Source organism: Mobula birostris, chromosome 10 (genome assembly GCF_030028105.1).
Source record: "Mobula birostris isolate sMobBir1 chromosome 10, sMobBir1.hap1, whole genome shotgun sequence".
NCBI lineage: Eukaryota > Metazoa > Chordata > Chondrichthyes > Myliobatiformes > Myliobatidae > Mobula > Mobula birostris.
In genome coordinates this window covers 29,359,361-29,385,959 of record NC_092379.1, presented here as the reverse complement: position 1 = coordinate 29,385,959, position 26,599 = coordinate 29,359,361, and the positions used below count along the sequence as shown (strand labels likewise).

The following is a 26,599-nucleotide window of genomic DNA, read 5'->3' as shown; positions in this document are numbered from 1 at the left end:
CATGGTGAAGATGAGATGATCAGGGCCAGGGAATTGAAAACTAATTATAAGATTGAGGGCATGAGAAGTGTCGTGGGTGTAGGTGGGAAGGAACTGAGCCAAGGGGGATAAAATGGAATTGAGATATGAGGACATGAGTTCAGTAGGGCAGGAGCAAGCACAGACAATAGGCTAACCTGGACAGTGGTTTGTGAATCTTGGGAAGGAGGTAGAAGCAAGCAATGTGGGGTAAGGTAACTATGATTTTGCTGGTAGTGCTGGGGAGTTCTCCAGAGTGGATGAGGTCAGTGATAGTGCCGGAGAAAGTTTTCTGATGGTGTGGAGTGGAATCCTCCTTGAGGCGTACGAATGAGGTGTCAGGGTTGCCGACTGGCCCAAACAAAGTTGAGGTCAGTGCGTCACACTACAACAGCACCCCCTTTGTCTGCAGGTTTGATGGGATTGGTACGGAGAGAGGTGGAGGGCAGTGCATTCGGAAGGGGTCAGGCTGGAGTTGGAGAGGGGAGAGTTGAAATGGAGATGGTTGATGTCTCATCAGTAATTAGATATGAAAAGAGCATGCAGAGAACCAGAGTGGGGTAACCAAGAAGAAGAGGGTTGAAGACAGGAAAAGGGGTTATCAGCATAGGGTGTGGAATCCTTGTCAAAGAAGCGGGCTTGGAGATGGAGGCAATGGAAGAAGAGTTCAATGTCGTGGTGGGCGCAGAACTCACACGTGCGGGTGAAGTGGGAGAAAGGTGAGGCCCTTACTGAGGACAGAACATTTTGCCTCAGAGAGGGGAAGGGCAGTGGGAATAGTGAAGACTCAGCATAGAGGAGAACTGTGATCAAAGGAGGGGGGGAGAGAAGAGAGCTGGTGGTGTCAGAGAGGTAAGGAGGGTTGGGGTATTCAGGGCAGGTGAGGTAGGAGGGAGAGAGTGAAGGAGCAAAGGAGTGGAAAAGAGAGAGAAGTGAGGAGTTGGTGGGGTAGCAGTTAAGAGAGGGAGAGATGAGACGAGGGGTACAGATTCAGAGAGAGCATGATGTAGTGGCGAGGGAAGACGGGGAAGCGTGTAGGGGGAGCAGGTCAGGAGAAGAAGAAAGGGGAGGGGGCGGTGTGAGGATTTACCTGCTTCAGGGTATCCCGGTCCCACAGCCGCACAGTCCGGTCATAGGAGGCTGTCGCGATTACATTCTCCGTCTCCGAAATAGCAGTCACTCGGTCAGAGTGAATCTGGAATAAAACATGTCAAGTGGTCAGTAAGACCTGTACACACCGTCCAGTTACACACTCCCAGGGACAAGATCCAGACACAGTGAGGGTCCCTCCACACCGTCCCATCACACACTCCCAGGGACAGGGTCAGACACAGGGTGAGGCTCCCTCCACACCATCCAGTTACACACTCCCAGGGACAGGGTCAGACACAGGGTGAGGCTCCCTCCACACCGTCCCATCACACACTTCCAGAGACAGGGTCAGACACAGGGTGAGGCTCCCTCCACACCGTCCCATCACACACTCCCAGGGACAAGATCCAGACACAGTGAGGGTCCCTCCACACCGTCCCATCACACACTCCCAGGGACAGGGTCAGACACAGGGTGAGGCTCCCTCCACACCGTCCCATCACACACTTCCAGGGACAGGGTCAGACACAGGGTGAGGCTCCCTCCACACCGTCCAGTTACACACCCCCAGGGACAAGATCCAGACACAGTGAGGGTCCCTCCACTCCATCCTATTACATACTCCCAGAGACCGGGTCAGACACAGTTAGGCTCCCTCCACACCGTCCCGTTACACACCCCCAGGGACAGGGTCAGACACAGGGTGAGGCTCCCTCCACACCGTCCAGTTACACACCCCCAGGGACAAGATCCAGACACAGTGAGGGTCCCTCCATACCGTCCCGTCACACACTCCCAGGGACAGGGTCAGACACAAGGTTACAGTCTCTCCACACCGTCCCGTCACAGGCTCCCAGAGGGACAAGCATTACTGAGGTTGCTGCATCACCTGTTTGTAGGTGCCATTCTGGGGATCTAACCGGAAGTCGAATGACTCTTGCTCGTCACCCGAACTTCTGCAGAACTTTTTCAGGTCCCAGGAATGACGCCACAGGCTCCCGGCCGAGAGTGTGTGGAACAGGTAGCAGTCTGGAAGAGAAGGGGTTAACGGCTATTGAATCCGAGCAATCTGGAGGGAGTGACCTGTGCCGTGTCACAGACGGTGTCGTGGCTGGAGATTTCACGGAAACAGCGTATTCATCCCGTCATTGCTGCTGTCATGGCCGCTGGTGTGTGGGGCAGGAGAATGTGCCTGTCAGCACAAGTGTGACCACATGGGGGAAAGAGGTAGTATGGAGGTAGAGGGTATATTCTAAATTTGAGCGAGTGTGTAGTTTTCACAGGGTGGGGGACGGGTTGTATCCTGAACCGCAGAGGGAGTAGAAGGCAATGGTTATGGTTACCTCCTCGGCAGAGTGAGGGAGGAGGTCGCAATCCTCACCTTTTCCGGGTTCCATCCCTGTCTGCTTGATGGCGGTGATCCACGCTGTTGTGTCCGCAGTCTTGTCATCTGGAGCGTGGACAGGGAGAGAGCAAAACAAATCCTTCAGCTCCACCTCCCCCTCCTCAGGGTCCAACTCATCGCCCTTGCTCTCCGCATTCTTCTGTGATTCCTCCCCCTCGCTCCCTTCCTCCTCTTCCTTGCTATTCACTCTCTTCCTCCGCTCGCCGTCCTCCTCCTCTTGTGACGACAGGTTCTATGGAAATTTGAAGCAGTGTTTGGGGAACGTCTCCACATTGCGCATCACCAAACTCGACAGACTCCTCGATTCAAGCAGTTCAGAAACAGGCCCTTCGGTCCACCATCTCAGTGCTAGCCCCAACTCCCCCATCTACACTGATCCCACTTGCCTGCATTAGAACTATACCCGCTACACTGGGCTATTGAAGTCCCTGTCAAATTTCTCTTAGTTGTATTTAATTCCAACAATATATACAAGTCCCATTTTGTTAAGACCTCTGACAAAGTAAAGAACCAAAAGGTTGAGCACAGTGCGACTAGTGTCCTGAGCTGCATATATTTCAATGCAAGATGTCGCATAGGAAAGGCAGATGATGGTGCTGAAGACGAGGTAGTTGGTTTACAAACAGAGGCAATGTGTAACGAGGAGAGGCTGTTGCTAGGGCAAAATTGCAGACAACAGGATGAATTGCAACGTACAAGGTGGACAAAATCGAAAAGGGTGAATACAGGACTGAAGGTGTTACATTTGAATGTGTGCAGTTTACGGAATAAGGTAGATGAACTTGCAGCACAGTTGCAGATTGTCATGTGTGATGTTGTAGCTATCACTGAATCATGGCTGAAAACATTACAGCTGGGAACATAATGTCCAAGGATACTCATTGTATTGAAGGGACAGGCGGGGGGTGTTGCTGTTAGGTTGGTAAAAAATGAAATCAAATCATTAGAAAGAAGTGACATAGGGTCAGAAGGTGTTGAAACTTTGTGTATAGAGCTAAGAAACTGCAAGGGGTAAAAAGACCCTGATGGGAGACCACCCAGACAGTAGTAAGGATGTGCCTACGTGAGATAGAAAATGCATGCCAAAAGGGCAAAGTTACAATTGTCATGCGGAATTTCAAAAATGCAAGTAGGTTGGAAAAATCAGGTTGGTGCTGGATTCCAGGAGAGGGAATTTCTGGAGTGCCTATGAGAAGGCTTTTTAGAGCAGCTTGTGGTCAGCTATTCTGGATTGAGGGTTGTGCAATGAACTGGAATTGATTAGAGAGTTCAAGGTTTAAAAAAAAATTGGGGGGGAGAATGATCATAATATGGTCAAATTCACCCTGAAATTTGAGAAGGAAAAGCTAAAGTCAGATGTATCAGAATTACAGTGGAGCAAAGGGAATTACAGAGGCATGAGAGAGGAGTTGGCCAGAATTGATTGGAAAAGAACACTGGCAGGGATGATGGCAGAGCAGCAACAGCTGGAACTTCTGGAAGCAATTCGGAAGGCACAGCATGTATACATCCCAGAAAGGAATAAGTATTCTAAAGGAAAGATGAGACAACCGTGGCTAACAAGAGAAGTCAAAGCCAACATAAAAGCCGAAGAGACCATATAATAAAGCAAAAGTTGGTGGGAAGACAGAAGATTGTGAAACTTTTAAAAACCAACTGAAGGCAACCAAAATGTTATTGAAGAAGGTAAAGATGGAATACAATAGTAACCTAGCCAGTAATATTAAAATGTAAAAGAAAGGAGAGAGTGGATATCAGACCAAACAATGCTGGAGAGGTCCTAATGGGAGATGAACTGAATAAGTATCTTGCATCAGTCTTCACTGTGGAAAACACTAGCAGGATGGTGGAAGTTCCAGGTGTCAGGGGTCATGAAGTGTGTGAAGTTACCATTACGAGAGAGAAGGTTCTTGGGAAACTGAAAGGTCTGGAGGTAGGACCAGATGGTGTACGCACTAGATCATGAAAGAGGTGGCTGAAGAGATTGTGGAGGCACTTTTCAAGAATCACTAGATTCTGGAATGGATCTGGAAGACTGGAAAGTTGCAAATCTCACTCCACTCTTCAGGAAGGGAGAGGGACAGAAGAAATGAAACTATTCATCAGTTAGTCTGACCTCAGTGGTTGGAAAAATGTTGGAGTCAATTATTAAAGATGAGGTCTCAGGGAGGCATAGCTTCCTCAAGGGAAAATCTTGACTGACAGCTCTGTTGGAATTCGTTGAAGACAAAGGTTAGACAAAGATGAATCACTTGATGTTGTGTACTTAGATTTTCAGAAGGCCTTTGATAAGGTGCCACACATGAGGCTGCTTAACAAACTACAAACCCATGGTATTACAGGAAAGATTCCTGGGTAAAAGAGTGGCTGATTGGTCGGAGGCAGAGTGGGAATAAAAATAGCCTTTTTCAGTTGGCTGCCGAACTAGTGGTGTTCCGGGACTGATTCTTTTTACATTATATGTCAATGATTTAGATGATGGAATTGATGGCTTTGTAGTAAAGTTTGTGGACAATATGAAGAAAGGTGGAGGGGCAGGTAGTTTTGAGGAAGTAGAGAAGCTACAGAAGGGCAGATTAGGAGAATGGGCAAAGAAATGGCAGATGGAATACAGTGTTGGGAAGTGTATGATCATGCACTTTGGCAGAAGAAATGAAAGGGTTGACTATTTTCTAAATGGACAGAAAATACAAAAATCTGAGGTGCAAATGGACTTGAGAGTCCTTGTGCAGGGTTCCCTAAAGGTTACTTTGTAGGTTGTGTCTGTGGTGAGAAAGGAAAATATTAGCATTTCAAGAGGACTAAAATATAAACCCAAGGATGTAATGTTGAGACGTACTTGGAGTATTATAAGCAGTTTTGAACCATTGATCTGAGAGAGAATGTGCTGAAATTGGAAAGGGTTCAAAAGAGGTTCACAAAGATGATTCCAGGATTGAATGGCTTCTCATATGAAGAGCATCTGATGGCTCTAAGCCTGTATCACTAGAATTCAGAAGAAAGAGTGATGACCTCAATGAAACCTATCAAATGTTGAAAGGCCTTAATAGAATGGATGTGGAGATGATGTTTCCTATGATGGGAGAGTCAAAGACCAGAGAACACAGCCTCGGAATAGAGGGGCGTCCTTTTAGAACAGAGATCAGGAGGAATATCTTTAGTCAGAGAGTGGTGAATCTGTGGAATTCTTTGCCACAGGCAGCAGTGGAGGCCAAGCATTTATTTAAGGCAGAAGTCAATAGATTCTTGATTGGGCAGGGTGCGAAGGGATGCGGGGAGAAGGCAGAAGATTGAGGGTGAGTGGAAAATTGGATTAGCCATGATGAAATGGTGGAGCAGACTCGATGGGCCAAATGGCTTGATTCTACTCCTATATCTTATTCTGGTCAAATACTATATCTGGTTCCTTAGAATACCTTCCAATAACTTTCCCACTACTGCTGTCAGACTCACTAGCTTATAATTATCTGGTTTATTCTTATAGCCTTTCTTAAGTACTGGAACAATATTAGCTATCCCCCAATCCTCCAGCACCTCACTCCTGGCTAAGGATGCTTTCAATATCTCTGTTATGGCCCCTACAATTTCTGCACTAGCCTCCAACAAGGTTTAAGGGAACACAATGTCAGGCCCCAGGGACTTATTCACCATGATTTGCTCCATAACAGCAAACACCTCCTCTTTCTGTAATCTGTATAAGATTCACGACCTCAGTGCTGCAATGCCTCACATCTATGGACTCGTCTCAGTCTCTTGGGTAAATACAGATGCAAAAAAAAAAATCCATTTAAGATCTCCCCCATCTCTTTTTTCTCCACACACCACCCTGAACTTCCAGAGGGATAGTTTTGTCCTGTTGTCTTTTTGTTCTTAAAATATTTGAGAAGCCCTTCACCTTGTCTACTTGAGCAACCTCATACCAACTCTTAGCCCTCCTGATTTCCGTAAGTGTTCTCTTATACTCTTCGAGCACCTCATTAGTACCTACCTGTCTTTACCTGCTATGCAACTCTTCCTTTCTCTTAACCAGGGCCTCAATATCTCCCAAAACCAAGGCTCTTTAAACCTGTTATCCTTGTCTTTTATTGTGACGGGAATATAGAAACTCAAAATTTCACTTTTGAAGACTTCCCACTTACCAAGCACACTTCTGCCAGAAAATAACCTGTCCAAATCCACACTTGCTAGATCTTTTCTGGTACGATCAGAATTGGCCTTTCTCCAATTTAGAATCTCAACCCGAGGATCAGACCTACTTTTTCTATAATTACCTTGAAACTAGTGGAATTATGATCAGCGGATGCAAAGTGTTCCCATTCCACAAGCTTCTGTCAGCTGTTCTGACTCATTCCCTAATAGGAGATCCAGTATTGTACTTTGAATGATGGGCTAAAGATAGGCCTCTACCGAAGGAAGTGTAAGGTGCTCCTTCCCTCCGCTAGCCTGTAGGGCAGGGCAAGGTATAGTACCTGTTTAGCACCCCCTGATCAGGGTCACGTGAAGTCAAGTGGTGGATGGCCGTATGAGCAGCTGGTGCATATCACAAGTCCTGGTTATGCCACCACTGATGCCAGGCAGACAGTCTCTGAAGCTCATAGGTGATGGTGTCTCAGCTGGTACGGGTACTGCAGAGAGTGGTATGGACAGCCCAGCGCATCTGCGGTTATGAACTTCCCTCCATTGAGGACATTTATAGCAGCAGGTGCAGAGGAAAAAGCCTGGAAGATCATCAGGGACACCAGTCATCCCTACCATAAACTGTTTCAGCTGCTTCTATCTGGCCAGTGGTACCGCAACATTAAAGCCAGGGCCAACAGGCTATGGGACAGCTTCTTTCTACAAGCCATTAGACTTTTAAGTTCACCTGTCTGTACATTGTGATGGAAGTCATAATGCAAAGATTTTTACTACCTCACATTGTGGGATGGATGTAAGGTTTAAATACATTCTAAAGTCACCTGTCTTGTAAAGACACTGCCCAGAAGAAGGCAATGACAAACCACTTCTGTAGAAAAATTCGCCAAGATCATGACCGCCTATGTCATACGACATAGCACTCTCTCTAACTGGGGAATTCGATGTATTGATCAAGGAAATTATCCTGAACACGTTTGACAAACGCTTTGTCATCTAGTCCTTTCACATTCCGAGAATCCCTGTCAATATGTGGAAAGTTAAAGTGGTGGTGGGTGGTGGGGGACGAGAAGGGGAGAGGGAGGAGAGGTGGGTGGCCAGGGCGGGGAGGGAGAGTGGCATGGGGAATGGAGAGGGGGCAGGGCATGACGGGGGGTGGAAGAAAGGAGAGGGGGAGGAGAGGAGGAAGAGGGGTGGGGGACAGAGGTACATCAATGGAAGTTGTACAGGTCTGACTGCCCATGCCTTGTCCCACTTACCTCTCTCGCTGGGGCCACCCGTGGCTTGCCGATGATGATTGTGCTGTTTTCGATCCCCGTCACAACCAGCACGGATCCGTCGGTGCGTTCCACCAGCCCCGTGGCTTGGAGGTCGCAAAATCTGTGAGTGGAGTGAGCGAGAGGTGAGGGAACGGAGATTAAGAGTTGGGGGGGTGCGAGTGCTTGGGGAAGAGATGAGGGAAGGGAGGATTGGACTCGGAGGGAGGAAACCAAAACTCACCCCATTTGTGCCCCCAAGAGCCAGGCCCCTGGCTCCCAGGTGTGGAGGGAGCCTCGCAGGTCCAAGATGAGGAGTTTCCGTTTGCCCAACCGGGCAAGGCAGCAGACAGGTGAGGGGAGGCCGATGGAGGACTGGGACTTCACTCTGTGCAGGAGAAGAAAGATGGGGGTTAGAGAGGCAATGAGGGAGACTCCATCCTCACCCCAGCTCCCAGTGTCTGAGGAAGCACTCACCGTAGAGAGGGAGTCTGCGAATGCAGAGTCACCAGCCAGACTGAAACCTGCCCGTCGTATGATCCCACTGCAAACTCTTGGTCTGAGAGGAAAGTGATGGCTGAGACCTGCTTCTGGTGGGCCTGGGAGAGAGAGAGAGAGAGAGAGAGAGAGAGAGAGAGAGAGAGAGTGAGTGTGTGTGGTTAAAGGTGGGCCTGAGGCAGAGAGTGAAGGGTGGGTGGGCGAAAGGGGGAGAGAGATGGGTTGCAAGGTTCGGGGGTGGTGGAGAAGAATGCCCAGTGGGGGTGGTTGGGGAAAAGACAATATACACAATCACACGACAGTAACAGCTGCCTTATTAAATTAATGAATACAAAATAAAGACCTGGTTCTTACTCACCAAAATGTGTCTTAAATGAAAATTCAGCAGCAGGAAATTGAAATATGGACGAGCCTATGTTACTTGGGGAAAAGGCCCTGTGGGGCGGGGGTGGTGGGGGTGGGGAAACGGCCCGGTGGGAGGGGGGCGGTGGGGAAGCGGCCCAGTGGGAGGAGGGTGTTGGGTGGGGAAGCGGCCCGGTGGGGCGGGGGTGGTGGGGAAAAGGCCTGGTTGGGGTGGGTAGGGAAAAGGCCCGGCGGGGGGGGGGGGGGAAACGCCCTGGTGGGAGGGGGGTGGTGGGGAAAAGGCCTGGTTGGGGTGGGTCGGGAAAAGGCCCGGCTGGGGGGTGGGGGGAACGCCCTGGTGGGAGGGGGTGTGGGGAAAAGGCCTGGTTGGGGTGGGTAGGGAAAAGGCCCGGTGGGGTGGGGGGAATGCCCTGGTGGGAGGGGGTGTGGGGAAAAGCCCTGGTGGGGGGTGGTCGGGAAGATGGGTTGAAGGGGATATGTATGGTGTTGTGGGGGAGAGAGGATTCAAACACCTCCCACCTGAAAGACAAGCTGGAGCTTTCCGGACTCCCACAGGGCAACCTCTCCGGCCATGCTGCCAGACGCCAGGAACCTGCCGGAAGAGGAGCAGCCCAGAGCAGTGACGGCGCAGCAGTGAGCCGAGGGGCGCTGGACACCTGGGGGAGGAGGATGGAGGTGTGAGAGGACAGGGGGTAGGGAGAGTGAGAGGATGGGGGTGTTTTGGGTTGGGGGAGGAGAGAGAAGCACAGCATCACATCAATGCCCACACTGAGATCACGGCCCTCTGTCTGCCTGCAAGGCCCAGTCACTCGCCCCACCCCACCGGGCAGGATGCACAGCAGCCTGAAGTCTCACTGCAGGTTCAGGAACAGCTACTTCCCTTCAAACACTCACTTCTTGAAATGATCTGCACAACCTTCAGTACAGCAACACTGTGACTGCTTTGCAACACTGTGGACTTCCTTTTGAATCCATGGTGTTCTTTGTCATGCAAATTAAACAAACAAAACATAGATGGGGGAGAGAATTCAAAATGCAGAGATGCAAAGGGACTTGGAAGTCCTTGTGCAAGATACCCTCAAGGTTAACCTCCAGGTTGAGTCGGTTGTGAAGAAGGCGAATGCAATGTTGGCATTCATTTCTCGGGGTATAGAATATAAGAGCAGGGATGTGATGTTGAGGCTCTATAAGGCGCTCATGAGACCACACTTGGAGTATCGTGTGCAGTTTTGGGCTCCTTATTTTAGAAAGGATATACTGACATTGGAGAGTTTTCAGATAACATTCACGAGAATGATTCCAGGAATGAGAGGGTTATTGTATGAGGAACTTCTGGCAGCTCCTGGGCTGTATTCCCTGGAGTTCAGGAGAATGAGGGGGTAGCTCATAGAAACATCCCGAATGTTAAAAGATCTGAACAGATTAGATATGACAAAGTTATTTCCCACGGTAGGGAATTCTAGGACAAGAGGGCATGACTTTAGGATTGAAGGATGTCCTTTTGGAACTGAGATGTGGCAAAATTACTTTTGTCAGAGGGTGGCAAATCTGTGGAATTTGTTACCACGAGCGTCTGTAGAGGCCAAGTCATTGGGTGTCTTTAAGGCAGAGATAGATAGGTTCTTGATTAGCCAGGGCATCGAGGGGTACGGGGCAAAGGCAGGGGAGTGGGGATGACTGGAAGAATTGGATCAGTCCATGATTGAATGGCGGAGCAGACTTGATGGGTCGAATGGCCTACTTCTGCTCTTATGTCTTATATTTGTGCTTTTTCTTGTGTACACTGCTTATCTGATGCTGCTTCCAGTAAGTTCTCGATGCCTCTCTGCTTTTGGACAGATGACAATAAACTTGACATTGACTTTAAGCCTGTCTGGTCGGGGCAAACTCTACATCTTTGGGTAACCAGCTCTCTGACCAGGAGAACCTCTCCATCCCTGGGTCATCACCTCTCTGGTCAGGAGGACCTCTCAAGCCCCTGCTAAACTCCCCTGTGGTCAAAGCAACACTCACAACATGCTGGAGGAACTCAGCAGGTCAGGCAGCATCCGTGGAAACGATCAGTCGACGTTTCGGGCCGGAACCCTTTGTCAGGATGCTTCGACCCCAGCGTCTGCAGAGTATTTTGTGTCCTCTGTGATCAAGAGGACCTCTCCAACCATGGGTACCACTCTTCTGCCCAAGTCAACCAACAAAACGTACCTCGTCCACGTGGGACGTCCCACACCCGGAGGGTCTGGTCTTCAGCCACAGTGAGGAAGAGAGGGAGGTGATTCTCAGCGGCTGCTCCTCGGACCACCGCCCCGTGCCCAGTGAGGGTGGCCACCTCTTCCGGCTGTGGGGTGCAGGAGAGAGGAATCAGGAGGTTCATCCTGACCTGTATTCCACCCCAGAAACCCAGACATGACACCTGGAGTGTGCGGGGTCTGGGGTGTGGTAAAGGGGGTGGTTGAGGAGGACTGTATGTTGGGAAAGGGACAGTGGGGGGAGGTGGGGGAGATGGGGAAGGACAAGGGACCAGTGAAGGGGATAGATACAGGGGATGGGTTAGAGGAAATATTGGAGTTCAGGGGAGGAGAGAGTGGGAACAGAAGGGGGAGATGGGAGTGGGACCAGGGTTGCTGGAGACACAGATGGGAACAGAAGGGGGACATGGTTTCTCCAAATGCTTTCGGACCAAGTACTCACCAGCAGTGGGTCCCAGCACCGAACAAGTCCGTCATCTGCTGCTGTTAAGACCTGGACACGACACTCGTCACCTTGCGCTCCTGAGAGGGTGGGGGAGATAGGACCATCAGTCTGGAATGTTCTCCTGGCCCTCCCCCACCTTTCTACTTTGATACCTCTAAACCACCTTACACCTGTATCCTCAAAAAACCGCCTGCCCCCTAGCCACTGCTCCCCACACCCCCGCGTGGAGCTGGTTCCTGTTTCTGGACTGAGACCTCTAAGAACACTGACCTCCTGTCACACTCCAGGAAGGAGAATATCCCAAAATATCCTGGGGTTTCACAGAGGGGGAGAGGCTCATTTGTGCAGGGCTGTGGGGATTATACAAGGCTGAGAGAGTGGGTCAATGGGATTGATACAGGACTTGGGGGAGTGGTACTGATACGGGGCTGTGGCGGGAGAGAGGGGCCGTAGGACTGAAACAGGACTGTGTGGAGGGAGCGGATCAGTGGGACTGGTGTGGGGATTGATACAGGGCTCCGGGGAGAGAATGAGTCAGTGTGATTAGTGTGGGGGTTGATACAGGACTGTGAGGAGAGGGAATTTCGAGTCCTAATCTTACCACCGGTTCCTTCTTTCGAGCCCACTTTCCGATAGGTTGTCAAAGCATTGACACAGCAGGTGTGGGCGGGGATGGAGGTTACAGCAACACGAGAGTTCTTCCATACAAGCAGGTCACCTGTTCCAGTCACTGACAGGAGCAGCTCGTCCTGAGAAAGGAGAGAAGGATGTCAACAAGAGCGTGCCGGGTCACTGACTGATAATAATCCAGCTCCCACACACTGACCTTCAGTGACCCCTCTCTTCCCCAGCACCCTGTGTCACGGACTGTATCCCTGCTTATATTAATTCAGCTCCTTCACATCGTCCTTCGATACCCCCTCTCCCCCAGCGCTGTGTCTCTGATTGTATCCCTGCTTATTGTAACACAGCTCCGAGACACTGTTCCTCAGTAACCCCTCTCATCTCGTGTCCTGTTTCACTGACTGCATCCTCCTTGAAGTTAACCAGCTCCCTTAGTTTCCCCTCAGTGACCTCTCTCCCTCATGGCCTTACAATATCCCTATTGCCGTTAACCAACTCCTTCACAGTGTCCAAGCTCCCCTCACACCGGCCCTCAGCGACATTCTGCCCAGCTGACCGTCTCCCCACTGAAGATATCTGAGCTCCCTCACACTACCCTTCGGTAACCCATCCCTGTTGGAGTGGGCCAGGGTTAGAGTGGGAAGCTTCAGCTCAATAGTCTTCAGCAAGAACAGACGGAAGCTCTAAGTAAGTTCCGAGTAAGTTTGTTTTTCTTTGTTTATTAGTACATGGCTACTGTGCTGAGAAGGAATCCAAGGTTCGTGGTATGTTCCTTGCATGAGGTGCAGGAGCTGTAGGAGACTTCTAGCCTTCTTACATCTGCACAAAGTGCATCGAGCTGCAGCTCCTTAGAGACTGAGCTGGAGAACTGGAGCTGCAGCTGGATGACCGTCAGCTCACACGGGAGAATGAGGAGGTGATAGATAGTAGCCACAGGGAGGTAGTCAGCCCTAAGCTGCAGTAGACAGGCAGCTGGGTGACTGTCAGGAGAGGGGTAGGGAATAGGCAGCCAATGCAGAGTACAGCTGTGGTTGTTCCCCTCAATAACATCACTTTGGATACTATAGAAGGGGTGGGGAGAGGCTACCTACTAGGGAGAAGCCACAGCAACAGTCCCTGGCACTGAGTCTGGCTCTGTGGCTGAGGAGAGGAATACAGCACTCTAGGAAGGGTCTCGGCCCGAAACGTCGACTGTGCCTCTTCCTAGAGATGCTGCCTGGCCTGCTGCGTTCACCAGCAACTTTTCTGTGTGTTGCTGGAAGTTCCAGCATCTGCAGATTTCCTCGTGTTTGCGGAATACAGCACTGATAGGGGATTTCATAGTTGGAGCATCAGGCAGGAGATACTGCAGATTTGAGAGAAACAACCGGATGGTATTCCAATCACAAACAAGAGAAAATCTGCAGATGCCGGAAATCCAAGCAACACACACAAGATGCTGGAGGAACTCAGCAGGCCAGGCAGCATCTGTGGACAAGAGTACAGGTTATGCATTTCAGTCCTGCTGAAGGATCTCGGCCCGAAACTTCGTCTGTACATTTTTCCTTAGATGCTGCCTGGCCTGCTGAGTTCCTCCAGCATTTTGTGTGTGTGTCTCCCAGGTGCCAGAGTTAGGGATTATCTTGGATCAGGTCCACAGAGGGGAGGATAAATGGCCAGAAGTTGTGGTGCTTGTTGGTACTAACAATAATAGTAGGAAGAGGGAGGTCGATCTGAAGAGTGAATATGCGGTGTTAGATAGAAAGCTGAAAAGCAGAACCTCAAGGGAAGTAAGCTCTGGATTACTGCCTGTGCCATGTGATAGTGTGGGTAAAAAGAGGATGGTCTGACAGATGAACGCATGGCTGTGGAACTGGGGCATTGGGCAGGGTTTCAGATTTCTCGATCATCGGGATCTCTTCTGGGGAAGGTGTGACCTGTACAGAAAGGATGAGGAAGGCTTGCCCCTAAACTCTAGGAGACCAACATCCTTACAGGCAGGTTTGCTAGAGCTGTTGGGGAGGGTTTAAGCTAATTTGGCAGAAGGACGGGAACTGGACTGATAGGGCTGAAGGTGGTATACAGCTAGGTGCAGTGTGTAGTGAGACTGTGAGGAAGAACAAGCAGATGACAGGGCAACATTGCAGACAGTGGGATGAACTGCAGTGTAATATGGGGTAAAATCGAAAAGGGTCATGAAAACAGGATCAGAATCAGAATTATTATCACCACCACGTGATGTGAAATTTGTTAACTTAGCAGCAGCAGTTCAATGCAATACATAATCTAGCAGAGAGAGAAAAAAAAATAAAATAAAACATAATAATAAACAAACAAGTAAATCAATTACATGTACTGAATAGATTTTTTAAAGTGTGCAAAAAACAGAAATACTGTATATTAAAAAAAAGTGAGGTAGTGTCCAAAGCTTCAAAGTTCATTCATGAATCGGATGGCAGAGGGGAAGAAGCTGTTCCTGAATCGCTGAGTGTGCGCCTTCAGGCTTCTGTATCTCCTACCTGATGGTAACAGTGGGAAAAGGGCATGCCCTGGGTGCTGGAGGTCCTTAATAATGGACGCTGCCTTTCTGAGACACCGCTCCCTAAAGACGTCCTGGTGCTTTGTAGGCTGGTGCTCAAGATGGAGCTGACTAGATTTACAACCTTCTGCAGCTTCTTTCGGTCCCGTGCGGTAGCCCCTCCATACCAGACAGTGATGCAGCCTGTCAGAAGGTAGTGTAGCTGAATATGGAATAAGATAGATGATCTTGTAGTGCCGCTAGAGATTGACAGACATGTTATGGGCATCACTGAATCGTGGCTGAAAGCAGATCATAGTCGGAAGGTTAGCGTCTATGGATACACATTGTATTGGATGGACAGGCCGGGAGGCAGAGGGAATGGAGTGGGTCTGTTGGTAAAAAAAAAGAAATCAAGTCATTCGAAAGAGGTGACACAGGATCAAAAGATGTAGAATCCTTGTGGGTAGAGACTTCAAGGGTAAAAAGACCCTGATGGGAGTTGTATACAGGCACCTGAGCAGTAGCTGGGACGTGGCACACTAACTACAACAGGGGATAGAAAAGGCATGCAAAAAGGGCAATGTTATGATCGTCATGGGGATTTCAATATGCAGGTAGATGGGGAAAACCAGGTTGGTGTTGGATCCCAAGAAAGAGAATTTGTAGAATGCCTTCAAAATGGCTTTTTAGCACAGCTTGTGGTTAAGCCCTCTGGGGAAAAGGCAGTTCTGGATTGGGTGTTATGTAATGAGCCTGACTCGATTAGGGAGCTAAGGTAAAGGAAACCTCGAAGGCATAATATAATATGATTGAATTCACCCTGCAGTTTGATAGGGAGTAGCTAAAATCAGATGGAGTAAGGGGAATTACAGAGGTATGAGAGGTGCTGCCCAACATGATTTTGACACTAGCAGGCATGACCGCAGAACAGTAATGGCTGGAGTTTCTGAGCTCAGTTTGGAAGACACAGGATTGATTCATCCCAAAGTAGAAAAACGACTCAGATGAAAATGGTGATGGGTGGGATAGTAAGTTTTCAGATGATACAAAGGTTTATGTTGTTGTGGATTGTGTAAAAGACTGGCAAAGGAAGCATGGGAAGTAGATCAGTTGCAGAGATGCATGAGAGAGGAGCTGACTAAAGTTAAAGTTGTCGGCAGAACAGCAATGGCTGGAGTTTCTGGGAGCAATTTGAAAGGCACAGGATAGATACATCCCAAAGAAGAAGCATTCTAAAGGGAGAATGAAGCAATTGTGGCTGACGAGGAAAGTCAAAGACAGCATAAAAGGAAAAGAGAGGGCATATAATTTAGCACAAATTAGTGGAAGCTAGAGGATTAGGCAGCTTCTGAAAACCAGCAGAATGTAACTAAAAAATAAGCCTGAAGAAGAGAAAAGATGAAATATGGATGTAAGCAGGCCAATAACATAAAAAAAAGTTACAAACCGTTTTTCTCTGATATATAACGAGCAAGAGAGAGGCGAGAGTGAACATTAGACTGCTGGAAAATGATGTTGGAGAGATCGTAAAGGGGGACAAAGAAGTGGTGGGAAACTTGATAAATATTTTATGTCAGTCTTCACTGTAGACGACACTAGCAGTATGCCAGAAATTCGTGAGTTTCTGGGGCAGAAGTGAGTGTGGTTACTAATACAAAGGAGAAGGTGCTTGGGAAGCTGAAAAGGTCTGAAGGTAGACAAGTCATCTGGACACGATCAGCCAAACCCCAGAGGTAACTGAAGAGATTGTAGAAGCATTCCAGGTGCTCTTTCAAGAAGCGCTGCATACTGGAATGGTTTCGGAGGATTCAAAAATTGCAAATGTCACTCCACTCTTCAAGAAGGGAGTGAGGCAGAAGAAAGGAAATTGCAGGCCAGTTAGCCTAATATCTGTGGTTGAGAACATGTCGGGAGTCCATTATCAAGACCATAAGACATAGGAGCAGAATTGGGCCATTCAGCCCATTAAGTCTATTCTGCCATTTGATCCATTTCCCTTTCAACCCCATTCTCCTGCCTTCCCTTCGTAACTTTTCATGCCCTGACTTACTAAAAATCAAACTCTGCCTTAAATACACCTAATGACTTGGGCTGCACAGCCATCTGCGGCAATGAATTTCACAGACTCACTACCCTCTGTCTAAAGATATTCCTCCTCATCTCTGTTCTAGATGGACATCCCTCTATTCTGAGGCTGTGCCCTCTGGTCTTGGACTCCCCCACTATAGGAAACGTCCTCTCCATATCTACTCATCTAAGCCCTCGTGAAACACTCCTCATATGGTAAGATTTTCAATCCCAGAATCATTTTTGTGAACCTTTGAACCTTCTCCAATGTCAGCACATCATTTCTTACGTAAGAAAGTATGATTAAGGATGATATTTCAGGATAATTGGAGGCAGATGATAAAATGTACCAAAGTCAGCATGGTTTCCTTATGGGGAAATCTTGCCTGACAAATCTGTTGGAATTATTTTTTGGAAATAACAGGCATGATAGACAGAGTCAGTGGATGTTGTGTACTAGGACTTTCAGAAGGCCTTTGACAAGGTGCTGCTCATGAGGCTGCTTAATAACAGCCCATGGTATTACAGGGAAGATACTAGCATGCAGAGAAGATTAGCTGACGGTAGGGTGCAGAGTTGAAAGAAAGGGAGCCTCTTCAGGTTGGCTGCCAGCGACTAGCGGGTTTCCACAGGGGTCTGTGTTGGGACCACTTCCTTTCACGTTCTGTTAATGATTTGGAAGATGACCAACTTCGTGGATGATACAACGATAGGTAGAGGGTTGGGGAGCGTTGAGGAAGCAGGAAGTGTGTAAAAGGACTGAGACAGATTTGGGGACTGGGCAAAATGGCAGATGGAATACAGTGCAGGGAGGTGCATGCTCACGCACTTTGGTAAAAGGAAAAGAGGCACAGACTATTTTCTAAACAGGGAGAAAATTCAAAATTCAGAGGTGCAAAGGGACTTGGGAGACCTCATGCAGGATTCCCTAAAGGTTAACTTGCAGGTTGAGTCAGTGGTAAGGAAGGCAAATGCAATGTTAGCATTCATTTCAAGAGTACTAGAATATAAAAGCAAAGATGTAATGCTGACGCATTGATCAGACCGTATTTGAAATATTGAGAGCCGTTTTGGGTATCTTATCTAAGAGAAGATAAGCTGACATTGTATATTCACGAGAATGACTCTGGGAATGAAAGGATTAAAGAAGTGTTTGATAGCTCTGGGCCCGTACTCGCTGGAGTTCAGAAGAACGAGGGGTGGGAATTTCATTGAAACCAATCGAATATTGATAGACCGAGACAGAGTGAATGTGGAGAGAATCTTTCCTACAATGGGGGAACCCAGTACCAGAGGGCACAGCCTCAGAATACAGGGGTGCCCATTTAAAACAGAGATGAGGAGGAATTTTTTTATCCAGAGGATGGTGAGTCTGTGGAATTGCAACCACGGCATTGGGTATATTTAAAGTAGAAGTTGATAGATTAATGATTAGTCAGAGCGTCAAAGGCTACGGGGAGAAGGCAAGAGAATGGGGTTGAGAGGGATAATAAATCAGCCATGATGGAATGGTGGAGCAGAATTAATGGGCTAAATGGACCAATTCTGCTGTTGTGCCTCATGGTCTCTCCACCAGCGCTATATCACTGACTGTATCCCCACTGACAATAACCCAGCTCCCTCACACCATCCCTCAGTGACCCTTCTCCCCCTGCACCCTGTGACACTCACCGTGATGTGAACCCCAGTGAGGGGTGAGGAACGTCCTCTTAATTCCCAGATGCACTCGATGGATTCCGGATTCCACAAACGAACCAGCCCGTCATTAGAGCAGGAAGCCTTTCAGAAGAGATGCAGTACAAAGCACTGAGCAGTCAGCACAGGAACAGGCCCTTCAGACCATGGCTGCTGCGACAAACTCATTAAGTAGGTGACACCTAACCCCTCCTGCCTGCACCAAGTCCCGACTCCCGCACATTCGCGTTCCTGTCCAAGGGCCTCTCTAACGAATCCGTCACATCAGCCTCCACCACCCTCCCAGGCACCCATCACTTCTGGGGCTACGTCCACCCTCGACCGGATAAATCCGTAACCAAAGCTTTTTCTCTTCGTTTTGACCCTCCGTCCACACTGAAACGTCTTAATGTAACATCGGATGGAAATACAAGATAACACTGATGCAGACATGATTTATACATTTAACAAAGTATTGCTTGTGCAAACATTCAATAGATGCAATTGTCACTTTTGCCCGGTAACTCGTTCTATTCCACATGTTAAATACAGCAAAATAATGCACAACGACATGGCAAATGTAAAGGCAAACAAATGAGGTAACAGCAAATTTCACTTTTGCCCAGTAACAAGCCTTACTGCATTTAGTTGTAGCTGTCGTCCCTTTCATCGGTGAAGAGACTATGGCTGTAGGAAATGTTTCTGGACAAACGCGCAGCAAGTCTTTCGTTTGGCAATTTCCTTTTAAGTTTTTCTAGTCTGTAACTGGACAAACGCACACCAAGTATACCATTTCCTCTTCGCTTGTTTTCTGTGTGTCCTGCGCATGCCCAGTAGGAGGAGGTTCACCCAAATACCCGTTTAACGTGGACAGAAGTATTTTCAAAAACGCCTGGTGTGGACGCCTATCGTTTTTACGCGAAACCAGCGTTTTCAAAATTATCCGGAGTAGTGTGGACGTAGCCTAGGTAAAACTAAACTTGCCCTGCACATCCCTCTTTGAACTTACCCCCCGTCACCTTCTTCTGTTGGACGTTTCAACCCTGGGAAACAGACTCCAGCTGTCTCCTCTGTTTGTGCCTTTACAATTTTATACACTTCTATCGGGTCTCCACTCAGCCTTCACCACTCCAGACAAAACAGCTCAAGCTTGCCCAACCTCTCCTGATAGCTCATACCCTCCAATTCAGACAGCATCCCGGGGAATCTCCCCAGCACCCTCTCCAAAGCCTCCACAACCTCCCTGTAATACGGCAGCACACAGGCAATAGGGTGGTCAAAACTACAGCCTAGCCAAAGCTTTATACATCTTTAACAAGACAGGTGTGAGGGCAGAAGTAGAGTGTTAGAGACAGGTGGGGGCGCAAGGTGTTTAGAGACAAAATGCAGGGGCAGAGGAGGAATTAGAGGGGCTCAGGAACAAGGAGGAGTATAGAGGGAGTGGAGGGGATACAGGTGGTAGGAACGGGAGGGTGAAAGGGGGAGTAAATTACAGGGGTAAGGGCGAGTGCGTTATTCATTGGGGAGGGTGGTAAAGTGCCTTGGAGGGAGTGGGCCTGATGGTAACAGGGTTGAAGTGGACGAGAGGTCCAGGTGGGAAGGGGGTGTCTGAGTCAAGGAGGCGTGTAGGCAGAGCCAGGGGGTTGGGAGGGGGGGAGGAGCGGCAGACCGACCTGGGAAGGAGGAGCAGACTTGGGGAGAGGAGAGCTGTGTGGTGGGGGAAGAGAACTGCTGATGTCAGCTCATACTCACCACGTATTGCGGGCCCCAACAGCAGCCAGTCACCCAGTCTCTGTGCGCCAACCTCCGGCCGCGAGGGGAGGCGATGTCCTCGCCCTGCAGGTCCCAGAACAACAGGCTCTGCCAAAGGTAACGTCCGGTCAGGATCTCAGGATGTCTGCCCCACCGCCCACATTCCAGACCTTGTCCCCACCCCATCTCCCTCGCTCTCTGCCCTGCCCAACCCTCCCCTCTCATTCCGACCCCACCCTCGTCTGCTCCGCACCCCGGATGTCTCCCTCCAATCCCTTCTCTCCCCACTCTTCCCTTCCACTTTCCTCTCAAACCTCACCCATTCCCTCCCTCCATCTTCCCTCCCCGCTGGCACTGTAATGCACCCTCCACCATCCCTCCTGCTCCACACAACCCAATGTCAAAGGTCAGCAGCTGACCTCCTGACTTTGATGCCCACCTCATGGGGGATTAGTGGGGTGACGGACGTCGCCGTTGGTCCCTGGTTGGACTTGGGGGGAGGTTCACTATGGGTCAAAGGACACCCTGTCCGAGGGTCAATTCACTTGACCTCTGGAGGGTGAAGGGTCGCACTGTCACACCCTTGAACCAATGTGGGGGGGGGCGAGGGGTGCAAAGCAGTCAGGGTGGGGTGATACATCCCAGCTTCCTACCTTGTCCCGACTGCCAGTCACCAACCGGTGGCCCTGGGGGCTGAACGAGCAGCAGGTCACGGCATCCGTGTGGGATCTCAGCACGTGGGCGGGGGACACCTCCTCCTCCTCCCCCTCTGTCAGGTGCGCTAGAGTCCAGAGGAGCAGCGTGCAGTCCGCTGGGGGAAGGGAGAAAGAGGGGTGAGAGAGGGTAGTGGGAGAGAGGGCGCTGGGCTGGGGAAAAGGGGGAAGAGACCGCTGATGGCAAGGGGAGACCGCAGACGGGGTCAATGGTTTAACACTCACCGGAGACAGATGCCAGAAGCCGGCTGGACCGTCCCAAGGCGAAGAGGGGTCCCAAGTGGCCCCGGCCTATCCGTCGACAGCTGGCTGTCCCATCTCCCAGCCCCCACACCCGCAGCAGGCAGTCATCTCCTCCTGCGGCCAGGGCCTCTTCACCGCTCAGCCACTGTAGGCACCGGATGGGCAGCCCCGAGCCCTCGCACTCCGCCACTTGCTTCCCTGAGGGCAGGGCAACGGGGAGGGAGATTTAGTGTCCTAGATGTTTGCCTGTCCCATCCTCCTCGCTCCTGGCTGCATCCCCCGGCCCCAGTTTCCGTGGTAGCATCAATCTTCCCCATCTCGTGTCTCCCTGTGGTCCCAGTTGTCTCCCTGGGGCCTAGATATTTCCACATCTCTGCACCAGCAGTCTCCCCTGATCCTGGACCCAATGGCAGTATCAGTCTCCCCATCCCGTCTCTTCTGTTGTCCCAGCTGTTTCCTCGTCCTCTCTTTGCTTGGTCCCAGTCTTCCCCCCAGGCCTCATTTCCTCAATAGTCCCAGCCACCTCCCTGCTCCCTGTTCCGCAAGCACTGTGGTCCCAGTTGTCTCCCCTGAGTCCTTCTTCCCTTAGGCCCAGACTTTGGCCTGTCCCATCTCTTCCTTTGTCCAGCTCCCCTCGATTAGACTTCCCCCCCTCCCCCACTGTGATCTTCTCCCCCCACCCCAGCCGACACTACCTGTTCCGAGGTCAAAGATCTTGGTCCAACCGCTGCGGTAGCCCACTGCGACAACTCCCCCATTCTCACTGACGGACATGCAGAGGGCAGGGGGGTTCCCCTTCGCACCCATCTCCCCGTTCCTCCGTCCCAGCAAGCCGGACCAGATCTGAACCTGGAGCAGGGGGCCAGAGAAAGGGCGGATGCAGTTAAGTCACTGTCACAGCAAGCACACCACTCCTCACCCAAAACTCTGCCTGCAAATGTCCCGGATCTCCACCAACCCCGGGCATGAGTTTGGGCAGAGCCTGGGAAATCTCCTCCCTACTCTACTCTCTGTACACGGATAAGTGCATGGCCACATGCTGTCCGAACTCCATCTGCAAATTTGCAAGTGACACCACCATCATATTTCAAATAACAATTACAGGAAGGAGATAGAGAGCTGAGTAACATGGTGTCATGACAACATCAATCTCAGCCGAACAGAAGTTGGTCATTGATTTCAGAAGGGGGAGGGAAGTGTTTGCGCTCCTGTCCACATCAGTGAGACTGAGCTCGAGATGATTCACAGTTGCAAGCTCCTGGGAGAGAACATCTCCAACAGCCTGATCAGTTCTATCCACGTTGATGTCACGTCCGAGAAAGGCGATCAATGCTTCTACTTCCACAGGAGGCTGACTTTACCCATTTTTACGGAGGCCCAATGGAAAGCATGCTATCCAGATGCACCACCACTTGGAGCGACGGCTGCTCTGCCCATGATCGCGAGAAACTAGAGTTGTGGACACAACTCAGCACGTCACAGAAAACAGCCTTCTCTCATGGACTCCGCCTATACTTCCGGCTGCTTGGTAAAGCAGCCCACGTAATCAAATACCTCACTCGGCCAATCTCTCTCTTCCGCCGCTCCCATCAGGCAGAAGATACAGAAGCCTGAAACCACTAGTTTCAGGGACAGCTTCTATTCCACTGTTGGAAGACTATTGAATGGTTCCCTAGTGAGATGAATCTACCTCATCGTGACCTTGCCCCTTGTTCACCTGCACTGAACTTTTACATTTAATTCTGCATTGTTATTGTACCAGCCCTACCTCAATGCTCTGTATAATGATCTGATCTGAATGAACAGTATGCAAGACGATCTTTTCACTTGGTACCTTGGTAAATGTTACAATAACACGCCAAGTCCAAACACCACCCCTCTGTGGAAAAGTGCTCGGTTGTAATCTTTCCTTCAACCCGTACACTCTAGATTTTAGACTCCTCTACCCCGGGAGAGAAGGCCTGCCTCCATCCACCATGCTCTTTAGAATCTGAGGAACTTCTGTAAGACTGAGAGGCAGAATTAGGCCATTCAGCCCATCGAGTCTGTCCTGCCACTCCATCATCGCAGATTTTTGTTTCTCAACCCCATTCTCCCGCCTTCGCCCGTAACCAGTCAGGAACCTATCAATCTCTGCTCTGTGACTTGGCCTCTGCTGTTCCCTGTCACCTTAACTCCACTGTTATAAGCCTATTGAAAAGAATCAGGTTTAATATCACTGGCATATGTCGTGAAATTTGTTAAATTTACGGCAGCAGTACAACGCAATACATAATAGTAGAAAAGAGACAGTGAATTGAGAATTTACATACGTGTGTGTTTGCGAGTGCAAATATATACAGCAGGGGTTTGCCATTGCCTTCTGTCGGGTGAGTTTCCAAAGAGATCACCAGCTCGTAACCCAGCACAGATGGAAAGCGTGCAGGGGAGCCGGCTGGATTCGAACTCGGGACCTTCCGTCCCAAAGTCCGGCACTGATGCCGCTATGCCACCAGCCGGGTCATAGTTAAATTAAGTAAGTCATGCAAAAATAGAAATTAAAAAGTGGTGAGGTATTCTTCATGGGTTGAATGTCCATTCAGAAATCATACAGCTGAAAGGAAGAAGCCGTTCCTGAACCGTTGAGTGTGTGCCTTGTCAGGCTCCTGATGGTAGCAATCAGCAGAGGGCACGTTCTGGATGACGGGGGTTCTTAATGATGGTCGCCACATCTTTTGAGACATTGCTCCTTGAAGATGTTGATGCCTCCAGAAGACACGGTACATCATTAAAGACCCCTCACACCCTCTCCGTGAACTGTTTGTTCTTCTGCCATCAGGCAAACGTTACAGGAGCATCAAAGCTAAAACCACAAGGCTACTAAACAGCTTCCTCCCACAGGCAGTCAGACTGCTAAATAGCTGCTCTACCTGACTCTGCTTTGGACACTTTTAACTTGCACTGGACACTTACAACTTGATTTTAACTGACAAGTGGCTGTTGTGTTTTACTATTTATTGTTATGTTTATTATTTAGTGTTGTGATTGTTACGTTATGATTGCACTGCTCCTGAGAAACGCTGTCTCATTCTGCCCTGCAGAGCCGATGTACAGTTAGAATGACAATAAAGTTTTTTGAATCTTGAATCTTGAAATACTACGGAGGCTAGTGCTGATGATGGAGCTGACTAATCTTACAACTCTCTGCAGTTTATTTCGATCCTGTGCAGTAGACACCTCCCCATATCAGAGAGATCAGACAGATCGGTATTCAAGGGAGTCCCCTTGAATATGATGAATTCTTGACCTCACGATTCTCGTCGTCATAGCCCTTGCATCTAATTGTCCACCTGCACTGCACTTTCTCTGTAACTGCAACACTTATTGGTTTTCCCTTGCAATGATGTTGTCTGTATGGATGCCTGGAAAGGTAAGTTTTCACTGTATATCAGTATCCATGACAATAATAACCAGGTTGCATTACGAACCTTGTTCTCCCTCAATGCACTGTGTAATGATCAGATCAGTACAAACAACATGCAAGACAGTTTTTCACTGCACACCGGTACTTGAGACGATGACAAACCAGTTTACCTTCTGGTCCTCCCCAGTGGAGAGGAGCAGGCGACCTTCGTCCAGAAACCGCAGGGCGGTGACAGAACCCCGATGGGCCTGGTAGCCGCCAGCGACAGACCCCGACTTCAGGCACCAGTACAGGACGTCCCCCTGCAGCGAGGCTGACACCAGGAAGTCTCCATCTGGGGAGAAGGCCAGGGACTGGACGGAGGACTGGTGTTCGTTGAGAACCTGGGCAGCCAATAGAGTGATGGGGGGTCGGGGAGAGAGAGGGAGACATGAGGCTTCATCAGTGTTCACAGCTGGAAAAAGATGGGGGGGGGCTAAGAGAGATGAAGGGCCACGGTGGGGGAAGGGAGCAAGCAAGGGCTGGGAATGAGGAGAAAGAGAGAGATGGGGTGGGGGTGTTCAAGGAGACACAGTGGGAGTGGGGGTGGGGTTGGGGGTTCAGAGAGACGGGCTGGGGGGTGGTTTGGAGAGATGGAAGGTAGGGTTAGGAGACAATGAGGTTCAGAGGGAGAGTGGGAACATCGGAGGAATGGACGGTCATGAGGTTTGTGGGTTACAGGGTAAGCTGGGAGGGAGGATCCCCAGGAGGGTCTGGGGGAAAGACAGTCCAGGCAGTCCAAGGGAGGGAGGGCTGGGTGTGGGTAGGAGGGAGGGTTAGCAGGTAAAAGGGAAGAGATTGGGAGGGAGGGAGGGTCAAGGGGATAAGGATCAGTGGGAAGGAGATTGGGAGTGTTTGAGTGATGAGGCTAGGAGGAACGGTCAGGGGAGTGGGAGGGAGGGTCGGAGGGACGAGGTGAAACACTCTCACCTGCACTGGTTCCGCTGTCAGCCACTTCCAGAGGCGGATGGTGTGGTCCCAGCCCCCCGTTGCCAGCAGATGACCGTCGGGCCGAAAGGCCACACAGTTGAGGGGGCACGGGCAGTGCAGTTGAACGTCCAGTGTCCCTGTGGGCACGGCCCACACCTGTGCAGAGGAGACACCCCCACCCCCCCAAAATTAGTCTGGGCTTCGGCAAGCCACTGCAGATCTGCCCTCATCTCTCTTTCCCACCATCCCCGGGTGGGGAAAAAATGCCCCTTGGATCCCCCTCCTCCATCCCCTCAACACTGCCCATGGATCTCCCACCCGACACTTATCCCTGTAAGCGCAAGTGCTACACCTGTCCCTACACCCCCTCTGTTGCCACCATTCAGGGCCCCAAACAGTCCTTCCAAGTGAGGCAACACTTCACCTGTGAGTCTGTCGGGGTCATCTATTGCATCCGGTGCTCCCGGTGCAGCCTCCTCTACATTGGTGAAACCCGACGCAGATTGGGGGACCGCTTCGTCGAGCACCTCCGCTCCGTCCGCCACAACAGGCAGAATCTCCCGGTAGCCACCCACTTCAACTTTGCTTCCCACTCCCATTCAGATATGTCCATACATGGCCTCCTCTACTGCCATGATGAGGCTAAACTCAGGTTGGAGGAGCAACACCTCATATACTGTCTAGGTAGTCTCCAGCCCCTTGGTATGAACATGGAATTCTCCAACTTCCGGTAATTTCACCCCCCCCCCCTTTCCCCTATCCCTATGTCACTCTGCCACCTCCCCCAGCTGCCTATCACCTCCCTCATGGTTCTGCCTCCTTCTACTACCTATTGTGCTTTCCCCTATTCCTTCTTCACCTTTCCTGCCCATCACCTCCCCCACCTTCTTTACAGGGCCTCTGCCCCTTCCCCCTACAGTCTTGACGAAGGGTTACGGCCCGAAACGTTGACTGATCGTTTCCACAGATGCTGCCCGACCTGCTGAGTTCCTCCAGCGTGTTGTGAGTGTTGCATCCATCCTCTTCATCGACCTCCTCATATCCACCTCCCTCCCTCAGGGTAGCTCGTGACAGCAGTGAGAAGTGCTGCCTCAGAGCCCCCCCCCCGAGACCCGCTGTGATCATCCTCACCACCAGCATCGCCCAGGTGTCTGTGACTGAGGGTATCTCTTTGCGTTTGGTGTATGCTGCGTGTCA

At 50.2% G+C, this 26,599-nt stretch overlaps 1 protein-coding gene across 7 annotated transcripts in view; it reads right to left on the bottom strand.

The window, feature by feature from the left end:
- The window catches only part of tep1 (telomerase-associated protein 1), a 123,772-nt gene that overhangs the window by 2,595 nt on the left and 94,578 nt on the right, over positions 1 to 26,599 (bottom strand). For 6 of the 7 annotated variants that reach the window (XM_072270079.1, XM_072270084.1, XM_072270083.1 and 3 more), the window contains exons 37-53: positions 25,403 to 25,558; positions 24,604 to 24,816; positions 21,726 to 21,879; positions 21,013 to 21,228; positions 20,728 to 20,885; positions 20,075 to 20,182; positions 18,320 to 18,427; positions 12,059 to 12,206; positions 11,455 to 11,534; positions 10,969 to 11,101; positions 9,286 to 9,422; positions 8,383 to 8,504; positions 8,150 to 8,293; positions 7,909 to 8,029; positions 2,492 to 2,747; positions 2,000 to 2,139; positions 1,109 to 1,213 (exon numbers count right to left, since the gene is read on the bottom strand). In XM_072270079.1, coding sequence (XP_072126180.1) covers positions 1,109 to 1,213; positions 2,000 to 2,139; positions 2,492 to 2,747; positions 7,909 to 8,029; positions 8,150 to 8,293; positions 8,383 to 8,504; positions 9,286 to 9,422; positions 10,969 to 11,101; positions 11,455 to 11,534; positions 12,059 to 12,206; positions 18,320 to 18,427; positions 20,075 to 20,182; positions 20,728 to 20,885; positions 21,013 to 21,228; positions 21,726 to 21,879; positions 24,604 to 24,816; positions 25,403 to 25,558 — 2,499 coding nt within the window. Of the gene's footprint in view, positions 1 to 1,108; positions 1,214 to 1,999; positions 2,140 to 2,491; positions 2,748 to 7,908; positions 8,030 to 8,149; positions 8,294 to 8,382; positions 8,505 to 9,285; positions 9,423 to 10,968; positions 11,102 to 11,454; positions 11,535 to 12,058; positions 12,207 to 18,319; positions 18,428 to 20,074; positions 20,183 to 20,727; positions 20,886 to 21,012; positions 21,229 to 21,725; positions 21,880 to 24,603; positions 24,817 to 25,402; positions 25,559 to 26,599 lie in introns of those variants that run through there. The other variant, XM_072270085.1, reaches the window with a different exon arrangement.